Source organism: Aspergillus steynii (genome assembly GCF_002849105.1).
Source record: "Aspergillus steynii IBT 23096 chromosome Unknown P170scaffold_8, whole genome shotgun sequence".
Classification (NCBI taxonomy): Eukaryota; Fungi; Ascomycota; class Eurotiomycetes; order Eurotiales; family Aspergillaceae; genus Aspergillus; species Aspergillus steynii.
Genome location: NW_020194405.1, coordinates 1,608,784 through 1,623,348, shown reverse-complemented (window position 1 = coordinate 1,623,348; position 14,565 = coordinate 1,608,784). Strand labels below are relative to the sequence as shown.

Below are 14,565 nucleotides of genomic sequence, written 5' to 3'. Positions count from 1 at the left end.
GCGCTTATGTCAGCCACCGGCCCGTCGGCCCCGCAGTTGTTCCGGCCGCTCGGAGGCCGCGGAAGACCTGGTGATACCTTCATTGCAATCACCACCACCTCTCCAGACTGGCCTGCTCGTTCGCGTCCTCCTCCTGTCTTGCAGTTCTGATCCCCGCTGAGCCATGGCTGTCCCTCACTCCCTCGTCAGGAGGCATCCCCTGCAGCGAGTCCCCAGTCCTTCGAGAGGCTTGTCGGCCTTGGTCCATGTACGTCACTTGTCACTGGCTCGCCATCGGAGCTCGTTTGCTTCGTGACTGACTCCGTAACCTTTCCAGCTCGTTGGTCTAAGCAGTTTTATCTGGTCCTTCAAATTGTAGGTGTTGTCATCACCTGCCCGGGTCATGCCACCGTAGACTAATAACTATTCGATCCCAGTATGCATGACAATCCTAATCGCGCGTAAGCTGTCTTGATCTCGTGGTGGAGATTTCTCGAAATATTGACGACCTGCCAGCAATGAAGCGTACGGGTGGCACTTCCAGTACCTGACGGTTATTGGATTGGCCCTGTCGACTCTTACCTTCGCCGTTGGTTTGATGGCGGATGTGACGTTGTCAGCTCGGCTGTTCCTGGTCAAGAACCTTTTTTCCATGTGCAGCGCTCCCATGGAAGTTCTCATCAGCATTCTGTATTGGAGTCTTCGCCTCGTGAGCAGCCGCCACTTTGACGATCCTGATTGAGCTTTTTAGACGGGTGTGTTGACCGCTGAGTAGATCGATGAACGTCTGGTGATTCCTACCTGGGCCGTCATTCCTTTACATGCTGGTAAGCCTAATCCCTCCAGAGCCCTAACAGCCCAATCCTGACGTCAAGCCTAAACTCAAGACGTGAGCTTTCACGCGGTTCCTTCCATCGTTCTCTTGATCGACCTCTTACTACTGTCCCCCCCATGGACCATCACCATCGTACCAGCCTTGGGCTTGTCCAGCACGATTGCCTTTGGTTACTGGATTTGGATTGAACATTGCTTTGCTCATAATGGATGGTAAGTGGCCGCTTCTCCAATGTAGCTTCTACGCACCAGTGGCTCACCGACTGATCAGGTATCCGTATCCCATCTTCGAGCAAGTGCCATTTGAGGGTCGCGTGGGACTCTTTGTGTTAAGTGCCGCGGTGATGGCTCTCAGTACCGCAACGCTCAAGTGGCTCTATGGCCGCGTGAACTGCTTAAAGGCATCCGGGCCATGAAAAGGGCCGTTGATTTATAGACAGGTCTATCCCGTACTTACCCCTCTATTTTCGATAGATATCATATAGATGCCCTGCTCAATTCAGGCGCTACAGACTTGGCCACCATATTGTGAATTTTCCTAGATATTGACTCCCTTGGGAGTGCGCCGGTAGGAGGTTGGAAGCAGCCGGGAGGAGAGAAATCCATAGCCCGGCAAGCGAGGATAGACCATTATAGACTATTTTTCTCACATTTCCCAGGGCAAAGGAGGAGAACGGAATGCCTACGGTCAAGATCATGCTGTCCAAACCGGCAAAAGTTTATGATATTGGGAACGTAGCATGACGAGCCTATGCCTGGTGCTTTGGGTTATAATACTGGCCAGTGCAGTCTCCCTTATGGTCGACCAACGAGTCTACGGTCGTTCTGGTGGTAGGACGAAGCGCATGAACGACGTAGAAAGCAGGGGAAGAGGGAGAATGGCGAATGACCTCACTCGGAGATGCTCGTGACCCACTAGTGCTTACATAATCCGGACGTAGCTCCTCCCGGGCTGGCGGTTCAACCTCAGCAAACCCGCAACCTTTTGGCGACTTACCACCTACAATTCAACCCCCGTCTTCACTCGCAATGCATCTCGCCTCGCTCGGTGCTCCGGCACGCAGCTCTGCACTGGGTGTTCGTTTCCCCTCGTCCGTTCTAGCACCTTTCACCTGTCCTACTGGATCAACCGCGCTGTATCACGTCACCTCCGTGCCCTCTCAAGCACGCTCCGCTAGTACATCAGCAGCTCATATCAAGGCCCTTCAAACCAGCACCAACACCTTGAAGACATCCGCTCGGCCCCAAATCCCCTCTTCTTTGACTATCTATCGCACCGCCTCCTTGCGAGCCAACTCCACAATCTCGGATGCATCTCGGCATGAGGCCTCCAAGCTAGATTGGAATTCGTTCTTCAAGCTCCGCGCTTCGCGACGAAGATACTCCCTTGCCTCCTCGATTGTTTCGTCCATGGCAAGCACGGTCATCGGCGTCCAGGTTCTTTCGACGCAAGACTTGGAACACATGGGGGCGCAGGTGATGGGCTTGGACCCCTTCGTTGTCTTAGGAATGGCAACGGCCGCATGTGGTGCGGCGGGTTGGCTCATCGGCCCCTTCCTGGGGAATGCGGTCTGGGGGTTGGTCTACCGGAGGTACAGAACAGCGGTTGCTGTGGTAAGTCTCGTCGGTCCTCGTGGGGCATACCGGTTACTGACGTCCATGACTCAATAGAAAGAGAAAGAGTTCTTCGACCGGATCAAGCGGTTCCGTGTCGACCCTTCGTCAAACTCGATCGCAAACCCAGTTCCCGACTACTACGGAGAGAAGATCGGCAGCGTGCAAGGATACCGGCAATGGCTGAAGGATCAAAGGGCATACAACCGCAAGAGACGGAGCTTCATCCTCTAAAGGCCAGGGTTACATTGGGTTGTGGTCGATGATAGGGTCTACTTTAACCTGCGTATATCATCCCTGGTATAACAAACTTCATTCTCTTATCTGCTTTTCCATTGCTGGTATATTTTTCTTGTATGAGTATTTATGTGTACTACCTCAGCGACTGCACGTGAATTGCCGAATGAAAAATGAACGATTTGGCGGAGAGAGACGCTTCCCTCCGGCAATGAAGACCAGACGATGGGATCTACAATTTAGACGGCTCCCTCGCAGCCCTCGGTTTCGTGTCGATGTGCACCTCATACCACCACGGATAATTTGCCGGTCCATGTTCCTCCAATGTAGCTTTGAAATCGGGTTTTCGTTTTTCAAAGAAGGCCTTCACGCCCTCCTCTTGATCTCTGGAAGAGCGTCAGTCTCGGCAACTGCAGGCCTAGAGAAGACAGAACGGGTGACATACTTGGAGCCAAACATGTGCCATATGATGTTGGATTCTAACAAGTGCGCTTCTTCAGCCGATTCCGGCCCACGCCACACCAAGGCGCGGTTGAGAGCCGAAGCCATGGGGCTGACGTTCTCTGCTATCTCAGCTGCCAACTCCAGTGCGCGTGGTAGGATTTGCGCTTGCTCGGGCAATGACTCGGCAAACAGCCCATTGAAGTGAGGGGACGTGGAAGGAAACACCCCGCCGGTGGAGACGAGGTAAAGGGCTCGAGAGTATCCTATTAAACGAGGGAGGAAGTAGGAGGAACAAGACTCCATGGTGATTCCGCGCCGGGCGAAAACAAAACCGTACTTGCTTTTCTCGTGGGCGATTCTGCGGGGGGCACCGAAATTAGCGGCATCACAAAATCCTTCCTACGAGGAGGACAAGGTACCTGATGACGGCTGGTAAGGTCATGGTCATCCCAACGCCGACCGCCGACCCTTGCATAGCGGCGATGGTTGGTTTGCGACATCTGTGAATAGCTAAAGCAACTCGACCGCCACTAGATAGGCTTGGTTATTACTCATGGTCCTCTTCGGTCCACGCTCCGTGGGTCAAGTCCAATATACCTATCTCGATGATCGCTAGCTCTTTCTGGCCCTCTACGAAAGCCGATGTCGAGGTCTGCGCCGGCACAGAAAAAGGTCCCAGCGCCGGTCAATACCACCGTCTTGACACATTCGTCGAGATCAAACGTGGCAAATACCCTCTCTAGGCCTTCCGCCATTTGTGGTGTGAAAGCATTGCCCTTGTCCGGGCGGTTCAGGGTGACGATTACAACGGGAGTTGCGGAGGCGCTTCCAGCAGGATGATGCGAAAGCTTGATGTGAGTTGTGGGTAGAGATTCATAGGATGTGGGTATCATGATAGAAGAAGGGATTGGAGGCATTATGGCGTGACCCAGTTGCTCTCGTACTCAAGTCGGATTTAATGCTCGATGCTCAATGCTGTCTGGCAGGCAATCCAGGTACGTGAGGGGAAGGATGGTTGATATGGCTATTCAGTATTCATTCCCCGGGGTGGAGGAACCTCGGTAGTGCGGCTAACCCCGCAAGCTGCGGAGAAAAGGCAGGGCGGTTAAGCGGCATTCTGGCTTGAGGCAAGTTATATGGCCGAGTACGAAGCATTCCGGTTATTGTTTCCTTGTCTTCTTCTTCTTCTTTTTTTTTAATTTTTATTTTCCCCTGTTTTTATCCCCCTTCTTTAACCCTTGAAAACAACGTACGCAATTGATGATTGATGTTCCGATTCCACGATGATCAGCCTCTCTGAGTATCCATGCTCGGGATCATTCGAGACCCGACACAAGATAAGGTATACTGATCCGGTGGTAGTAACGGGGAGGTCGGTGCCTGAGGTACTCCGGAGTACGAGCCTCCCGGGCGATTGATCACCCTATGAGGCATCCATGGGTGTGCCAGAAGCATGAAACCCGGCCAATGGCCGGGCCCGGGCGGGCTGGGTGGACCAATTAGCAAAGCTTGATACGGGCCAGGGCTGCCGGGCGCCCCACCGCCGGTGCTTGATTGTGCCACCGGCCGCGCGGTCTAGACCCGAAGGGGCAGGACTGGTCCCCGTTATTACGATGCGTGGGCAGCAGAAATTGCCCGTCAGGGTCTAGTCCGAGGCTTGACTTTGAGCTACGGGCCGGTGAACACTGCTATTAATATGCTGCTGATAATAATATACGATGATTCTTTCACAGCGAAATTCTCCCCAAGTCCCTCGTCCCTGGTCCTCCCGCCCCGCCGCTGCGCATCGCATCTTCTTATCTCTACCTACTTCTTCCCCTTCTTCTTCGCCATCGTCGTCAACTCTTCCACTATGCCCTTGGCCAGATGGGGTTCCTCAATAAGAAGCAAAGGTTGTCCTTAGCCTCCTTCTCCCTCCTTTATCTCCTCCTCCTTATCCTCTGCCGCTTTAACTCCGCTCGAGACCCCGGCTCGGCTTTCTTCCAACCCAAGGTGGGCTATCGCCCTCAGTACAGCCTGCAGCGTATCGAGGACTCGCTCCGCTTTCTGTCCACGTTAAACCAGTCGGCCGAACTGTCAGCGCTGCCCGCCAGAAATCGAAGCGCCCCCATTCGCAATGTCGACGTCTGTGTCGGCATCGTGACGGTGAAGCGGCCCCTGCAGCAGAACCTCGACACCACGATCGGCTCGATCCTTGACCACCTGACGCCGGATCAGCGCTCTACACTTGCCGTCCAGGTTTTATTCGCGCTCACCAACACGACCGACCACCCCGATTATCAACAGCCTTGGGTTCCCAATGCCGTCGACCGCATTCTCACGTACGAGGATTTCGGCAAGCAACAAAAGACACTGCGGCGTCTGGAAAAGACCGGGAACATCAAGAAAAAGTCTCTCATCGATTATCGGCTGTCGCTCCAGTCGTGCTACGAAGACACAGATGCTAAATGGCTTATGATGCTAGAAGATGACGTGCTGGCCCACCAATCATGGTACAGCCAGACAATGGAGAGTATTCGGAGAATCGACGAGTGGAAGCGGGCCGGTCTGCTCAACGACTGGCTGTACCTGCGACTTTTCTACACGGAAAAATTCCTCGGGTGGAACTCTGAACACTGGCTCAGTTATCTAGGTTGGAGCGTGGCCGTCGTTTCTCTCGTCGCCTCCATGGGCCTATATGTGAGAAGAAAGACTCGAGCGTCGCAGCATCTCCTATCGAACCAGTTCCTGGCCGTCATTTGCTTTGTCTGCGTGCCACTCATGATCGGCCTGTACTTCATGTCGGGCCGAGTGACCATGCGCCCCATGAAACCCGGCATCCATTTGATGAACCGCAACGGCTGCTGCTCGCAGGCGCTCGTCTTCCCCCGAGCTCCGATTCCGGACCTCATAGACCGGCTAGAGGAAATGGAGGACGCGCGACAACCCAAAGCGGTGGATACCGTGATTGAAAGACTGGGGAACGAGCAATTCTACGATCGCCTGGCCATCTCTCCCCCTCTGATGCAACATGTCGGTGCCGCCTCCTATAAGGAAGACAAAAAGAAATGGAAAGGCGAATACGCGGTGCGCGGCGCACATGGCGTATGGAGTATGGAGTTTGAAAGAGCGTACAGCCAAGGGTTGCCCCTCGATGGTGTGACGGAGGCTTTCTGGTTTCAATAAATACCGCCGATATCCAGGCCCCGGCGTGACTAATTTGCGATGACTTTACGAAGGAACAACAAGGATGGTTGAATGAAGGCTCAGCAACTTTCGTAGAATTGCTGCGGCACGTGTGACATGAATGCTATTGTTATATTCTCCATGGCTCCGTTCCTCGTCCGATGGGACTATTCCGTAGTTGTGCCGGCGTAGAATCGATCCGTCGCCATGGGTCCACCAAACGGGGACCTGCGGAGACCAGAAAAGATTTGTTTCCCAGGGTGGAGCCCACCGATAACGAGTCATTCGTGTGTCCGGCGTAGGGCAGTCAGATAGTCGGGGAGGCTATCCAGCCTTGAAGGGAGGAAGGGAGGGATGGAGGATGGGAGGATGGGAGAAAGAGAAAGCAGAAGGTGAGCGGCCGCAAACGTGCGCCAAGAGCGAACGAGCTGCCGTCGTTTCTTTCTCGGATCGAATCTTGGCCCCAAGATTCTCTGCCCTCCCTCACGAGATCCAGCTCGAAAAGTTTTTTTTTCCCTACCTTCTCCACGACTCGTCTTTGTTCTGTCCTCTCGCATTCAACACCGTTGCCTCTTCGCTTTCCGACGTCCGCCGTACACACTGCGACCGTCTTCCCCCACATCCTGACAACGCTGTGTATTGTCCGATCGCATACCCCTCCACCCGTGAAGATGGGAGGCTCTCGAAATATCTCGCACGGTCGCGGAGGCGCAGGTGAGCCTAAAGCCGTCTTTGCTCTGCCTCGCAGTCAATCCCAAAGCTGACAGCTACTCGTCGACAGGCAACATCTACTCCGCCGAAACCCGCACCTCGCCCAAAGACCTTGTCACCCCCACGATCAAACAAGACGTCTTTACCACCGGTCGCGGTGGATCGGGCAACATGGTGGTCAACGATCCGCAACACCCAGAGCTCGCGCGCGAGATGCAGGACGTGGAGTCGCCACCTTTGCGCGTGGAAGACGCTCCGCATCACACCGGACGGGGTATGTTTCTTTGTTCTTCGTTCCGCATGGCCCGTGTCGAATGTTTCTCCGTTAACCTCGAATTGCTTTGATCCACTAGGCGGTGCCGCCAACGCATTCATCCCTAGCGCCGAGGAGGAAAAGAAGGTGCGCGAGCAAGAGGAACAATTGCGACGCGTTCGTACCGCATCCCGAGATCGCCTGAAGGAGCCCGAGCGTCGCGAAGGCAGTGAAAAGCGCGCCGAATCTTCTTCGAGCTAATGTGGATCGGGCTCGACTGGCCCAAGGCTTGCAATGATCTGGATCTGGATTGCGCATGTCGTATTCATTCGTTTCCCGATGGAATGATAGGAATCTCTCGATGGGTCGCGGTACGAGAAACACCAAGGTCCAGTGTACTTGGTTTCACGGGCCAAAGTGCCGCTGGCGGTGCTTTAACATACCGGCTATCTCTTTGGATGAGATGCCTGCTGTAGTATTTTGTCTGTTCCTGCGCGGCTGGCTTGTTCTTTTATGTTCTGCCGTAATGTTTTAATGATGCAGTCGGATTTCTAATAATCAATACCAATACCCATAACTAACCAATGGCCTGCGGAAGAAGGCGCCGGATGATGTTGATTTGGAAGTTTAGTACTTTGCAGTAGGTGGTAGTCAGCTCCGTTATGTAGGTCAGATAAATATATGAATGGTTATCTCGGTTGAGGTACCAAAGCATGATGACGAGGACTGGTTTACGACCCCTTCTGACGTTCGCTCGATTTTTTATATTCTAGAGAATGAAATCTTGGTGAGTATTCAGTACAATGCCATACAAAGGGAATATTTCCAGGAATGAATCATCTGACACTGCCGCAAGATGCTGACACCAAGCCAACCGTCTCTGAGCTCTCTCTCGGTTATTGTTTTCTTTCTTATAGAAAGACTCTCGTGGATATATAGATAGTAATGGCCTTTCCTTTAATTGCCTATTTGTTGATTATACAAATATGTCTTGTGTAGATAGTCGTTAGTGGTGATAAGAACATATATATATATTATTATTAACTAAGTACACTCCGTGAATTAAGAAAGATAATTGGGCGATGAAACTAGAAAAAAAAAGTAAAGCCCAACGCGGGGGTCGAACCCGCAGCCTTAAGATAAACTTCTGTGGGTGTAGACTTCGGGAACGTTAGCTGGGAACAATGAAAAAGTGAACATTGGAGAATCGTACAGTCTTACGCTCTACCGATTGAGCTAGCCGGGCTGATGATTAGGAAGCATGCAACCAAAAGTGATTTAACTAATCATCAGTCATGGGCATCTCCGCGAAACACCCAGAGACTTTTTGCGGGCACTAGAAATAGTAGGCTTATGTACAAGGCTGTTTTTCCCATGACCGAAAAGAAAAGAGAGGTGGTACCTCGTCGCCCGCCTTGTTGGAAGCGTTTCCTCCGGGTGCAGATCAATGTGACTTTGATCGGACTGTAGATCGCGGCAGAGGATAGAGCGCCGTTGCTCTTGAAAGCCGGCCGTACCGCACAGTAGATACACTCGGGACGGGGATGTAGAAAGAGAGAAACGGTTGCTACCAGTAATGGATAGTCGGACGGACCCATTTTTACTGCATGGCAATGCCATTTTCGGGCCACGCCGGCCGGCGGAGGCATCGCACATTCGAGGTGGCATGCCGACCGGCGTTGAGACGGGGGTTGACGGTGCTGGATTCGATCAGTCAAGCGTGGAATTGTTGACCGACGGGCAGAGCCTTCATAGGGGAGGGATATAACAGCCCGTTGCGTCTATCACCCAGTCGATCGAGGATCTCCATTCGGCCCCTAAACTTCGTCCGATTTGCTCGATGACTCGCGTGCCCAGGTCGCCCATCCACCAATTGCCCCTCAGAGAATGGATGACGACGGCGTAGTGGGCCAGGATGACCAAGGCAAATGGATGGTTCTCCTTGAGCAGATCACAGAATCGCGACGGCAGATTGAAGATCCAGTGGAATAGAATGACCATAACCTCGCCCCCCCGCGCCAGCTTATCCAGTGAGTGACCGAGGTGGTCGATGATGGCGTCGTACATGGCCTTTTCATGGTGAGAATCCCGAGCGGCCAGGCTGGCATTCAACCGGGACAGCGCCATGATGGCGAGTCGCGAGGTGTCAGGCATCTTGGGCTGGGAATTGTCACATTCCAGCAGCAAACGAAGCTCCCCCTGACTGACCCGGTCGACAAGCACGGCCAGCACGTCGGCCGACTCCTGCGCGCACTGGAATACTCGGCAGAGCTCGTCCAGCACAGGCGTGTCCTTGACCGGCCCCATGATGCGGGCACACCCGAAGCAATAGACGATCATGAGGTTGGAGAGCGCAAACGTCGCGTTGCAGTCGGCCAGGTTGGGACTGCCGGCGGCCTTCGTCGTGACGCCGACGGCGGCCAGACTCTGGTGAGCCTGGGCCAGTCGCAGATAGGCGTCTTTCGTGCTGCTGCCATTGGCGAAGGACAGATGGAGCGCGGAGAGAGCTAGGATGCCGTGCATCAGGGCCGGATAGCGCATTGCCTCGCGCGGAACGACGGCGTGCCAGATCCATTCCACGGCATCGTTGCGGGCAATGGTGCGGTAGGTCGCCGTACACCATTGCATCATGAGCTCCAGCTCGCGGGTATGGAGATCTTCAGGAAGCGAGTGGTGGGCGAAGGATGCCATGGGGTCATCGGTCGTCTCAGCGAAGAACAGCGAGTCGGGAATCGACGGCGACGATCTAGGCGAGGGAGAAGGAGATTGCCAGGGCGTGGACGACAGATACTGGCATAAGATGTTGTGGCGGATGCAACCAGAACATTTAGGTAGCTCCCGGGTGCACTGGAGGGAAATGGTCAGCAAAGAATGCAAGTGAGAAGCCCGGCGAGGGGCGACGCATGTACGATGTCCTCTCTGCATTCGAGCAAAGCTAATCACGACGAACCCCGTCGGTGCTGCGGAGTACTTCAGTAGCTCGTACAGGAGGACTTTAGGGTATGCCGCGATCAGGCACCGAGGCCCCCAAAGTCGCGGGGGGGGGGGGGGGGGGGGATGAAACGACGAAAACACTATACCTTCATTCGCCGGTCCCTGCACTCCAAACACCCGCTTCGCGACGGGGTCTTCCAGCTTGGTCGCATTTCAGGGGATGGCGTCGAATGGCGGAGGGGAGTTTGTTCTCCAGCACGACGCTGGAGCGAAGCGGGCTAAGTAGCTAAATAGGCGGAGAGTGACAGGGCTCCGGGTGGTTGGCGTCCTGTCAAACAAAGTATATCGTGGTGTCTGTCGTGTTTCTTGCCGGCGGGGGTTTTTGATCCATGGGTCCAGTATTTTCCATGCTGGCGATGATTCGACCGTTTACTTCCCCGAGTGGGCAACTCCGTCAGCCTCCCAACCGACAGCGCTGGAATGCGTGGGCTTTTTTTTTTTTTTTTTCCATCTCTTCGAGTGGGTCTGCACAGCATTTGTTCTTCAACGTCATGACTAAATCAGTAAATGCAGACTCGACCGGGGGATCCATTCTCGGAAGGAGGGAGGACGATAACACGGAGTCTTAAGAGTCAAGAGTCAAGAGTCAAGAGCCTTGAGGGGCAAACGGAGCCATTGCGAGGGCGCTAGTCCCGGCGAGGGAAGGCGGCCCGGCGTCAAGGACCCCTGCTTTTGCCGTTTGGGGCAAGATCAGGTCTTGGGTTGGCTGGTAGTAAAGACTAGACTAGGTACCTACGCACTACGCAGTACGCAGTAGTCCGTAAGGTAGTCTTTAGTATTTGCTATTTACTCGTCCTCGACTAGTGCCCTGCGCATATCCCGAACTGGGTCGACGCGCAGTCTCTGCCAGGCCCTCCGTCCGCCGCAGCAGAGTTGGTGATGTTCATCAGTGGAGCGAGCCATGTGGCCGGAGGAAGTGTGTGGTTCCCTGGTTTGCACGCTTCATTTCCTCCATGGAGAAATGAGCAGACCCACGACTCTATACTTCGTACTAGTCTGCTCCGTGGAAGACGTACGGAGTAGTATGTACTGCGTACGATTCATGGAGCAGAAGATCCTTGCCGTGAAACCTGGCCGGCGGGGGTGGTTGGGGGCCATGCAGTTTGATTACCAGGATACTACCTAGTAAGTACTGCGTAAGTAAGTAATTATATTATAATAATAATAATATTAATCTCGTCTCGACCCGCGTGGGTTTATTTGCTTGGACTGCCTTTTGTGTCGAAGCGCACACCACTTTGCCCACCTTTCCTCCCCCCCTTCCCTCTTCTCTCCCTGTGAGTGCCCGTCCTAAACTCCTGAATCCCAATCCTCCTATTCTCCGGGTTACTCTGGAGTCTGGAGTACCAAGAACCTAGAACCCGGAACCAGCTCGAATCCCACTATTCTAGAAGGAGTGAAAATGGTGCGAAAATTTCGAAATCAGCCTGTCTCCCCGGCCCCCATCTGGACAGTCATGAATTGATTAATCAATAACCAACCCCTGCCCCCTGGTCGGGGATGGGATGGCTTCCGGTGCTTTGCAGTGCTCGCGAGCCCCATCGTCACCATATACCGCAAAGGGCAAATGCAGTGCTCGTCGACTGTCCACCCGGACGCCGAGGAGGTTTGCTGGAAACTGCACCTGCGCCATCGAAGGATTCAGTCCGTGTCCGATGGACCGGGCCGAATTAGGGATCTGGACCCGAGCAAGGGTTCGCCATGGCCGGGATCATGTTTCCTGTCCTGTTTGTGGTTTGTCTGTTTCCCCCGTCTGATCTGGATCATCTGGAGTCCAGAGTCCGTGCTCTCCCCCCCTCCGCCGCAGGATTCGTGGTGGGTGTTCCGATGCGGCTTTGAATATGGTTGTTCTTCCTGGACTGTCTTAGCTCACGCTCTACTCCCTCGGGCCGGTCCTGAAGGGCTGAAAGATCCCATTCATCATGAACTTATAATAAATTTGGCACGCGATGCTGCATCACGGCGATTTGAGTGTTAAGTAAACACCGGGCGAGAGGCTTGTCATTTTTTAGCGCCCCCCCGTCACCGTCGACAAGATGGCATATACGCCTAGAAAGAGCCACTGCTGGTAGTTACCAGGATTCCGGGCCCCCGCCTCTTTGCCGGGAGTCGCATGCCGCTTTCCCCCGGGTAAAGCGCCCTGGAGATGGTTCGGAGCCAACGACCAAGACAAGCGATGCAACGTTTAATCTAATTTTCTCTCGCTCACATATTGTCCCTCTGTACTGGCGATGAACGAGCCAAGCCTCGGGGAGATTCAAGGCCGAGCGACTCCGCCGTACGCCGTGGGCAGTTAACGACGAGAATGAGATCATGGCACTCCCGACCCAAAATTGGATAATATCTCCGACTACCTCAAAATGAAGAGATGCCGACGTGTTCTCGACCTGTTGTGCCTCGACGCAATGCATCGTTCATCCTAGTGCACGGAGTCGATAAGTATCCCCTGGCACAACCTTCGAGCTGTTGCGACCTCAACGATGGCTCGAGAAGAGCACCCGGCTGAACATCTCGCCCAAAGAATCGACCAGCGACAACTACTTCCTCGTTTATGCTTATTTGCTGTGCCCCCGAAGGTATTAAATTACGCATTCGTTTTAGCAAAGCCGCGTAGTGGGTTGCGAGATCTTTCTTTCTTGGGGTGGGATGAGATGTTATGATGATGATGATTACTCCTTACAGGTAGCATCATTTAGCTTATGACAGTTGCTTCTTGATAAGGGGTCCCGCGTGAACAGCTTAGGGCTCCTCAGAAACCTTGCCTTCCGTGTAGTCCAAGATGAGCTTGCGCAGCGTTGATGTATAGATGCTAATTGAGAGATCATTTGTTATTGCTTAGGGTCTATTGCTGGACAAAGGAACCGGACACGAAAGATGGGTTTCAAACGGCGCGAGGCGAAGACATTCTAATCCGTGCTCATCCTTGGGCAATCCAGTCAGAATACATCCACGGATCCGGCAGACGACGGGCCGGTGATGGACCAAGGTGCTTTTGAAATCGGATCGCCCGTCTTTGGGAACGGAGAAAAGGGGGGTTCATACGAGAAAGAGAGAGAAGAGAGGGGGGGAGTGTCTAGATATCCACAGTGGTCGCCAAGAGGAAGTGCCGATCGTTGGTTGACCATCCGACGTATCACGTATTATGTGTCACGTATCTCGACTCGCCTTGACTGTCGATGAAGACAGGGATATAAATAGAGACACCTCCTGACACTTGATTCGGTGGGTGATGGGCAGCGAAGGCATCGATGCCGCAAACGGTCTGACGAAAACGGAGAACCTCGTTGCATCGGATCGCAAGCGTCACCACTGTGCTCAGTACGCAGAGGTGCTAGGTATGGACCTGTATCGGACCAACACTAGATCCGACACTAGCGAACCCGAGGGATTGGGTCGCCAGTTCCTGCGCCGGGCGGATCCTCTCCTGATCCGTGAGGCTGCACATCTTCCTCAATCCCCGAAGTCATTACGTGGTCACTGGAGTCGTAGTACTTTTGGAGGATCATTTGAAATTTGGAAGGAATCATTCTCAATCGGTAGGAAGTCGACTCGCTAGCAACGTAGAAAGCATAGCGATTGAGAAGAACGAGAGAAAGAGGAACAGAGAACTGGAGGAAAGGCAAAGCCGGGGAATGGGAGAGATGAGCTCATGATTTGTCGGGGGTCTGGAACTCTCGCGCGTTCTCTCTCTCTCTCTCTGCCCGCCCGTGACCAGCGGCCCCTCACCTTCCCTGATCCCCGACCAGGGAAAAAAAAAAGAAAAAAAGATTACTTTCGCTTCTCGCTTGTTCACTTCCCCCCTCCGCCTCCCATTTTCAACCTTGGTGCGAGCGCTCAACTCTCCAGTTCTCCACCCGTCTCTGCTATTTCCCCCTATTTGATATCCTTGGTGCGACTGGAAGATTAATCAAGGGAAGCATCTTCGATCGAATTTTAAAGCGTGGCTGCTCGAAGCGAACCTTTGGTCCTGGAGGCGACCCGTGGAAGACCTAGCGAATCTCCCGCTGTTTGACAGCTTCTCGTTACGGCTCGCCCAGAGGCGATCGTCATTTCTCCTGCTCGAACTATTCGCATCGCTGCCGCGCCGCTCGCCGTTGGACTTTCTGGACGTTGCAGGTCGTGCGCTGCCCTCGGTTTGCTCCGGTTCTCTGACTTGCGTCCGGGCCGATTCAGCTGTCGACAATTTCGCCGGCGACTCTCGCTCCCCTCTTCCACCACCTTCTGGTCCCTCCCAGCTGTCGGGCTGAAAGAGATTGCGTCTCGCAACGGGCTCGCTCCTCCGTCTCGCTCCGTCGCATCGATATTACGCTCTCGAGGCCTTCTAGCTGCTTCGA

The 14,565-nt window shown here is 53.9% G+C and overlaps 8 protein-coding genes and 1 non-coding gene across 9 annotated transcripts; 6 read left to right on the top strand and 3 right to left on the bottom strand.

Annotated features, from left to right (window-relative positions):
- Positions 1-163: 163 nt before the first annotated feature.
- P170DRAFT_513316 (putative integral membrane protein) lies at positions 164-1,501 on the top strand (the record flags this gene model as incomplete). Its single annotated transcript, XM_024855096.1, has 7 exons — positions 164-247; positions 317-354; positions 417-440; positions 496-688; positions 755-806; positions 867-1,026; positions 1,085-1,501. The coding sequence occupies 7 exons, from the start codon at positions 164-166 to the stop codon at positions 1,227-1,229; spliced, it is 696 nt and encodes a 231-aa protein (XP_024700594.1). The 3' UTR covers positions 1,230-1,501.
- A 294-nt stretch (positions 1,502-1,795) lies between these two features.
- P170DRAFT_467829 (presequence translocated-associated motor subunit PAM17) lies at positions 1,796-2,973 on the top strand. Its single transcript, XM_024852495.1, has 2 exons — positions 1,796-2,427; positions 2,485-2,973. Exons 1-2 carry the CDS (start codon positions 1,843-1,845, stop codon positions 2,659-2,661), a joined length of 762 nt encoding a protein of 253 aa, XP_024700593.1. The 5' UTR covers positions 1,796-1,842; the 3' UTR covers positions 2,662-2,973.
- P170DRAFT_416376 (enoyl-CoA hydratase/isomerase family protein) lies at positions 2,489-4,073 on the bottom strand. The gene is made up of 4 exons (XM_024847116.1): positions 3,706-4,073; positions 3,528-3,638; positions 3,110-3,466; positions 2,489-3,050 (listed from the first exon to the last, which is right to left on the bottom strand). The coding sequence occupies exons 1-4, from the start codon at positions 4,023-4,025 to the stop codon at positions 2,897-2,899; spliced, it is 942 nt and encodes a 313-aa protein (XP_024700592.1). The 5' UTR covers positions 4,026-4,073; the 3' UTR covers positions 2,489-2,896.
- A 778-nt stretch (positions 4,074-4,851) lies between these two features.
- Positions 4,852-6,410, top strand: P170DRAFT_440427 (uncharacterized protein). Its single transcript, XM_024850078.1, has one exon. The coding sequence runs from the start codon at positions 4,975-4,977 to the stop codon at positions 6,271-6,273; it is 1,299 nt and encodes a 432-aa protein (XP_024700591.1). The 5' UTR covers positions 4,852-4,974; the 3' UTR covers positions 6,274-6,410.
- Positions 6,411-6,740: 330 nt separating this feature from the next.
- On the top strand, positions 6,741-7,806 carry P170DRAFT_440426 (DUF3602 domain-containing protein). Its single transcript, XM_024850077.1, has 3 exons — positions 6,741-6,987; positions 7,055-7,258; positions 7,338-7,806. The coding sequence occupies exons 1-3, from the start codon at positions 6,945-6,947 to the stop codon at positions 7,496-7,498; spliced, it is 408 nt and encodes a 135-aa protein (XP_024700590.1). The 5' UTR covers positions 6,741-6,944; the 3' UTR covers positions 7,499-7,806.
- A 536-nt stretch (positions 7,807-8,342) lies between these two features.
- On the bottom strand, positions 8,343-8,483 carry P170DRAFT_t178. The gene has a single exon. It is a non-coding gene; the product is annotated as a tRNA-Tyr (tRNA).
- A 503-nt stretch (positions 8,484-8,986) lies between these two features.
- P170DRAFT_366585 (uncharacterized protein) lies at positions 8,987-10,383 on the bottom strand (the record flags this gene model as incomplete). Its single annotated transcript, XM_024844764.1, has 2 exons — positions 8,987-10,084; positions 10,318-10,383. The coding sequence occupies 2 exons, from the start codon at positions 10,381-10,383 to the stop codon at positions 8,987-8,989; spliced, it is 1,164 nt and encodes a 387-aa protein (XP_024700589.1).
- Positions 10,384-11,462: 1,079 nt separating this feature from the next.
- P170DRAFT_278490 (uncharacterized protein) lies at positions 11,463-12,256 on the top strand. The gene has a single exon (XM_024843178.1). It carries the CDS (start codon positions 11,799-11,801, stop codon positions 12,207-12,209), a length of 411 nt encoding a protein of 136 aa, XP_024700588.1. The 5' UTR covers positions 11,463-11,798; the 3' UTR covers positions 12,210-12,256.
- A 1,204-nt stretch (positions 12,257-13,460) lies between these two features.
- Positions 13,461-14,478, top strand: P170DRAFT_479802 (uncharacterized protein; the record flags this gene model as incomplete). The annotated part of the gene is made up of 2 exons (XM_024853721.1): positions 13,461-13,662; positions 14,171-14,478. The coding sequence occupies 2 exons, from the start codon at positions 13,461-13,463 to the stop codon at positions 14,476-14,478; spliced, it is 510 nt and encodes a 169-aa protein (XP_024700587.1).
- Positions 14,479-14,565: the final 87 nt, after the last annotated feature.

Bases quoted from the DNA above. Each gene is read 5' to 3' on its own strand.
- P170DRAFT_278490 (XM_024843178.1), top strand. From the start codon at position 11,799: ATGCAGTGCTCGTCGACTGTCCACCCGGACGCCGAGGAGGTTTGCTGG.
- P170DRAFT_440426 (XM_024850077.1), top strand. From the start codon at position 6,945: ATGGGAGGCTCTCGAAATATCTCGCACGGTCGCGGAGGCGCAG. The intron at 6,988-7,054 runs GTGAGCCTAAAG...ACTCGTCGACAG, and splicing joins GCACGGTCGCGGAGGCGCAG to GCAACATCTACTCCGCCGAA. The intron at 7,259-7,337 runs GTATGTTTCTTT...TTGATCCACTAG, and splicing joins TCCGCATCACACCGGACGGG to GCGGTGCCGCCAACGCATTC.
- P170DRAFT_416376 (XM_024847116.1), bottom strand. From the start codon at position 4,025: ATGCCTCCAATCCCTTCTTCTATCATGATACCCACATCCTATGAATCT. The intron at 3,467-3,527 runs GTACCTTGTCCT...TGCCCCCCGCAG, and splicing joins ACCTTACCAGCCGTCATCAG to AATCGCCCACGAGAAAAGCA. The intron at 3,051-3,109 runs GTATGTCACCCG...ACGCTCTTCCAG, and splicing joins TGGCACATGTTTGGCTCCAA to AGATCAAGAGGAGGGCGTGA.
- P170DRAFT_440427 (XM_024850078.1), top strand. From the start codon at position 4,975: ATGGGGTTCCTCAATAAGAAGCAAAGGTTGTCCTTAGCCTCCTTCTCC.
- P170DRAFT_467829 (XM_024852495.1), top strand. From the start codon at position 1,843: ATGCATCTCGCCTCGCTCGGTGCTCCGGCACGCAGCTCTGCACTGGGT. The intron at 2,428-2,484 runs GTAAGTCTCGTC...ATGACTCAATAG, and splicing joins ACAGAACAGCGGTTGCTGTG to AAAGAGAAAGAGTTCTTCGA.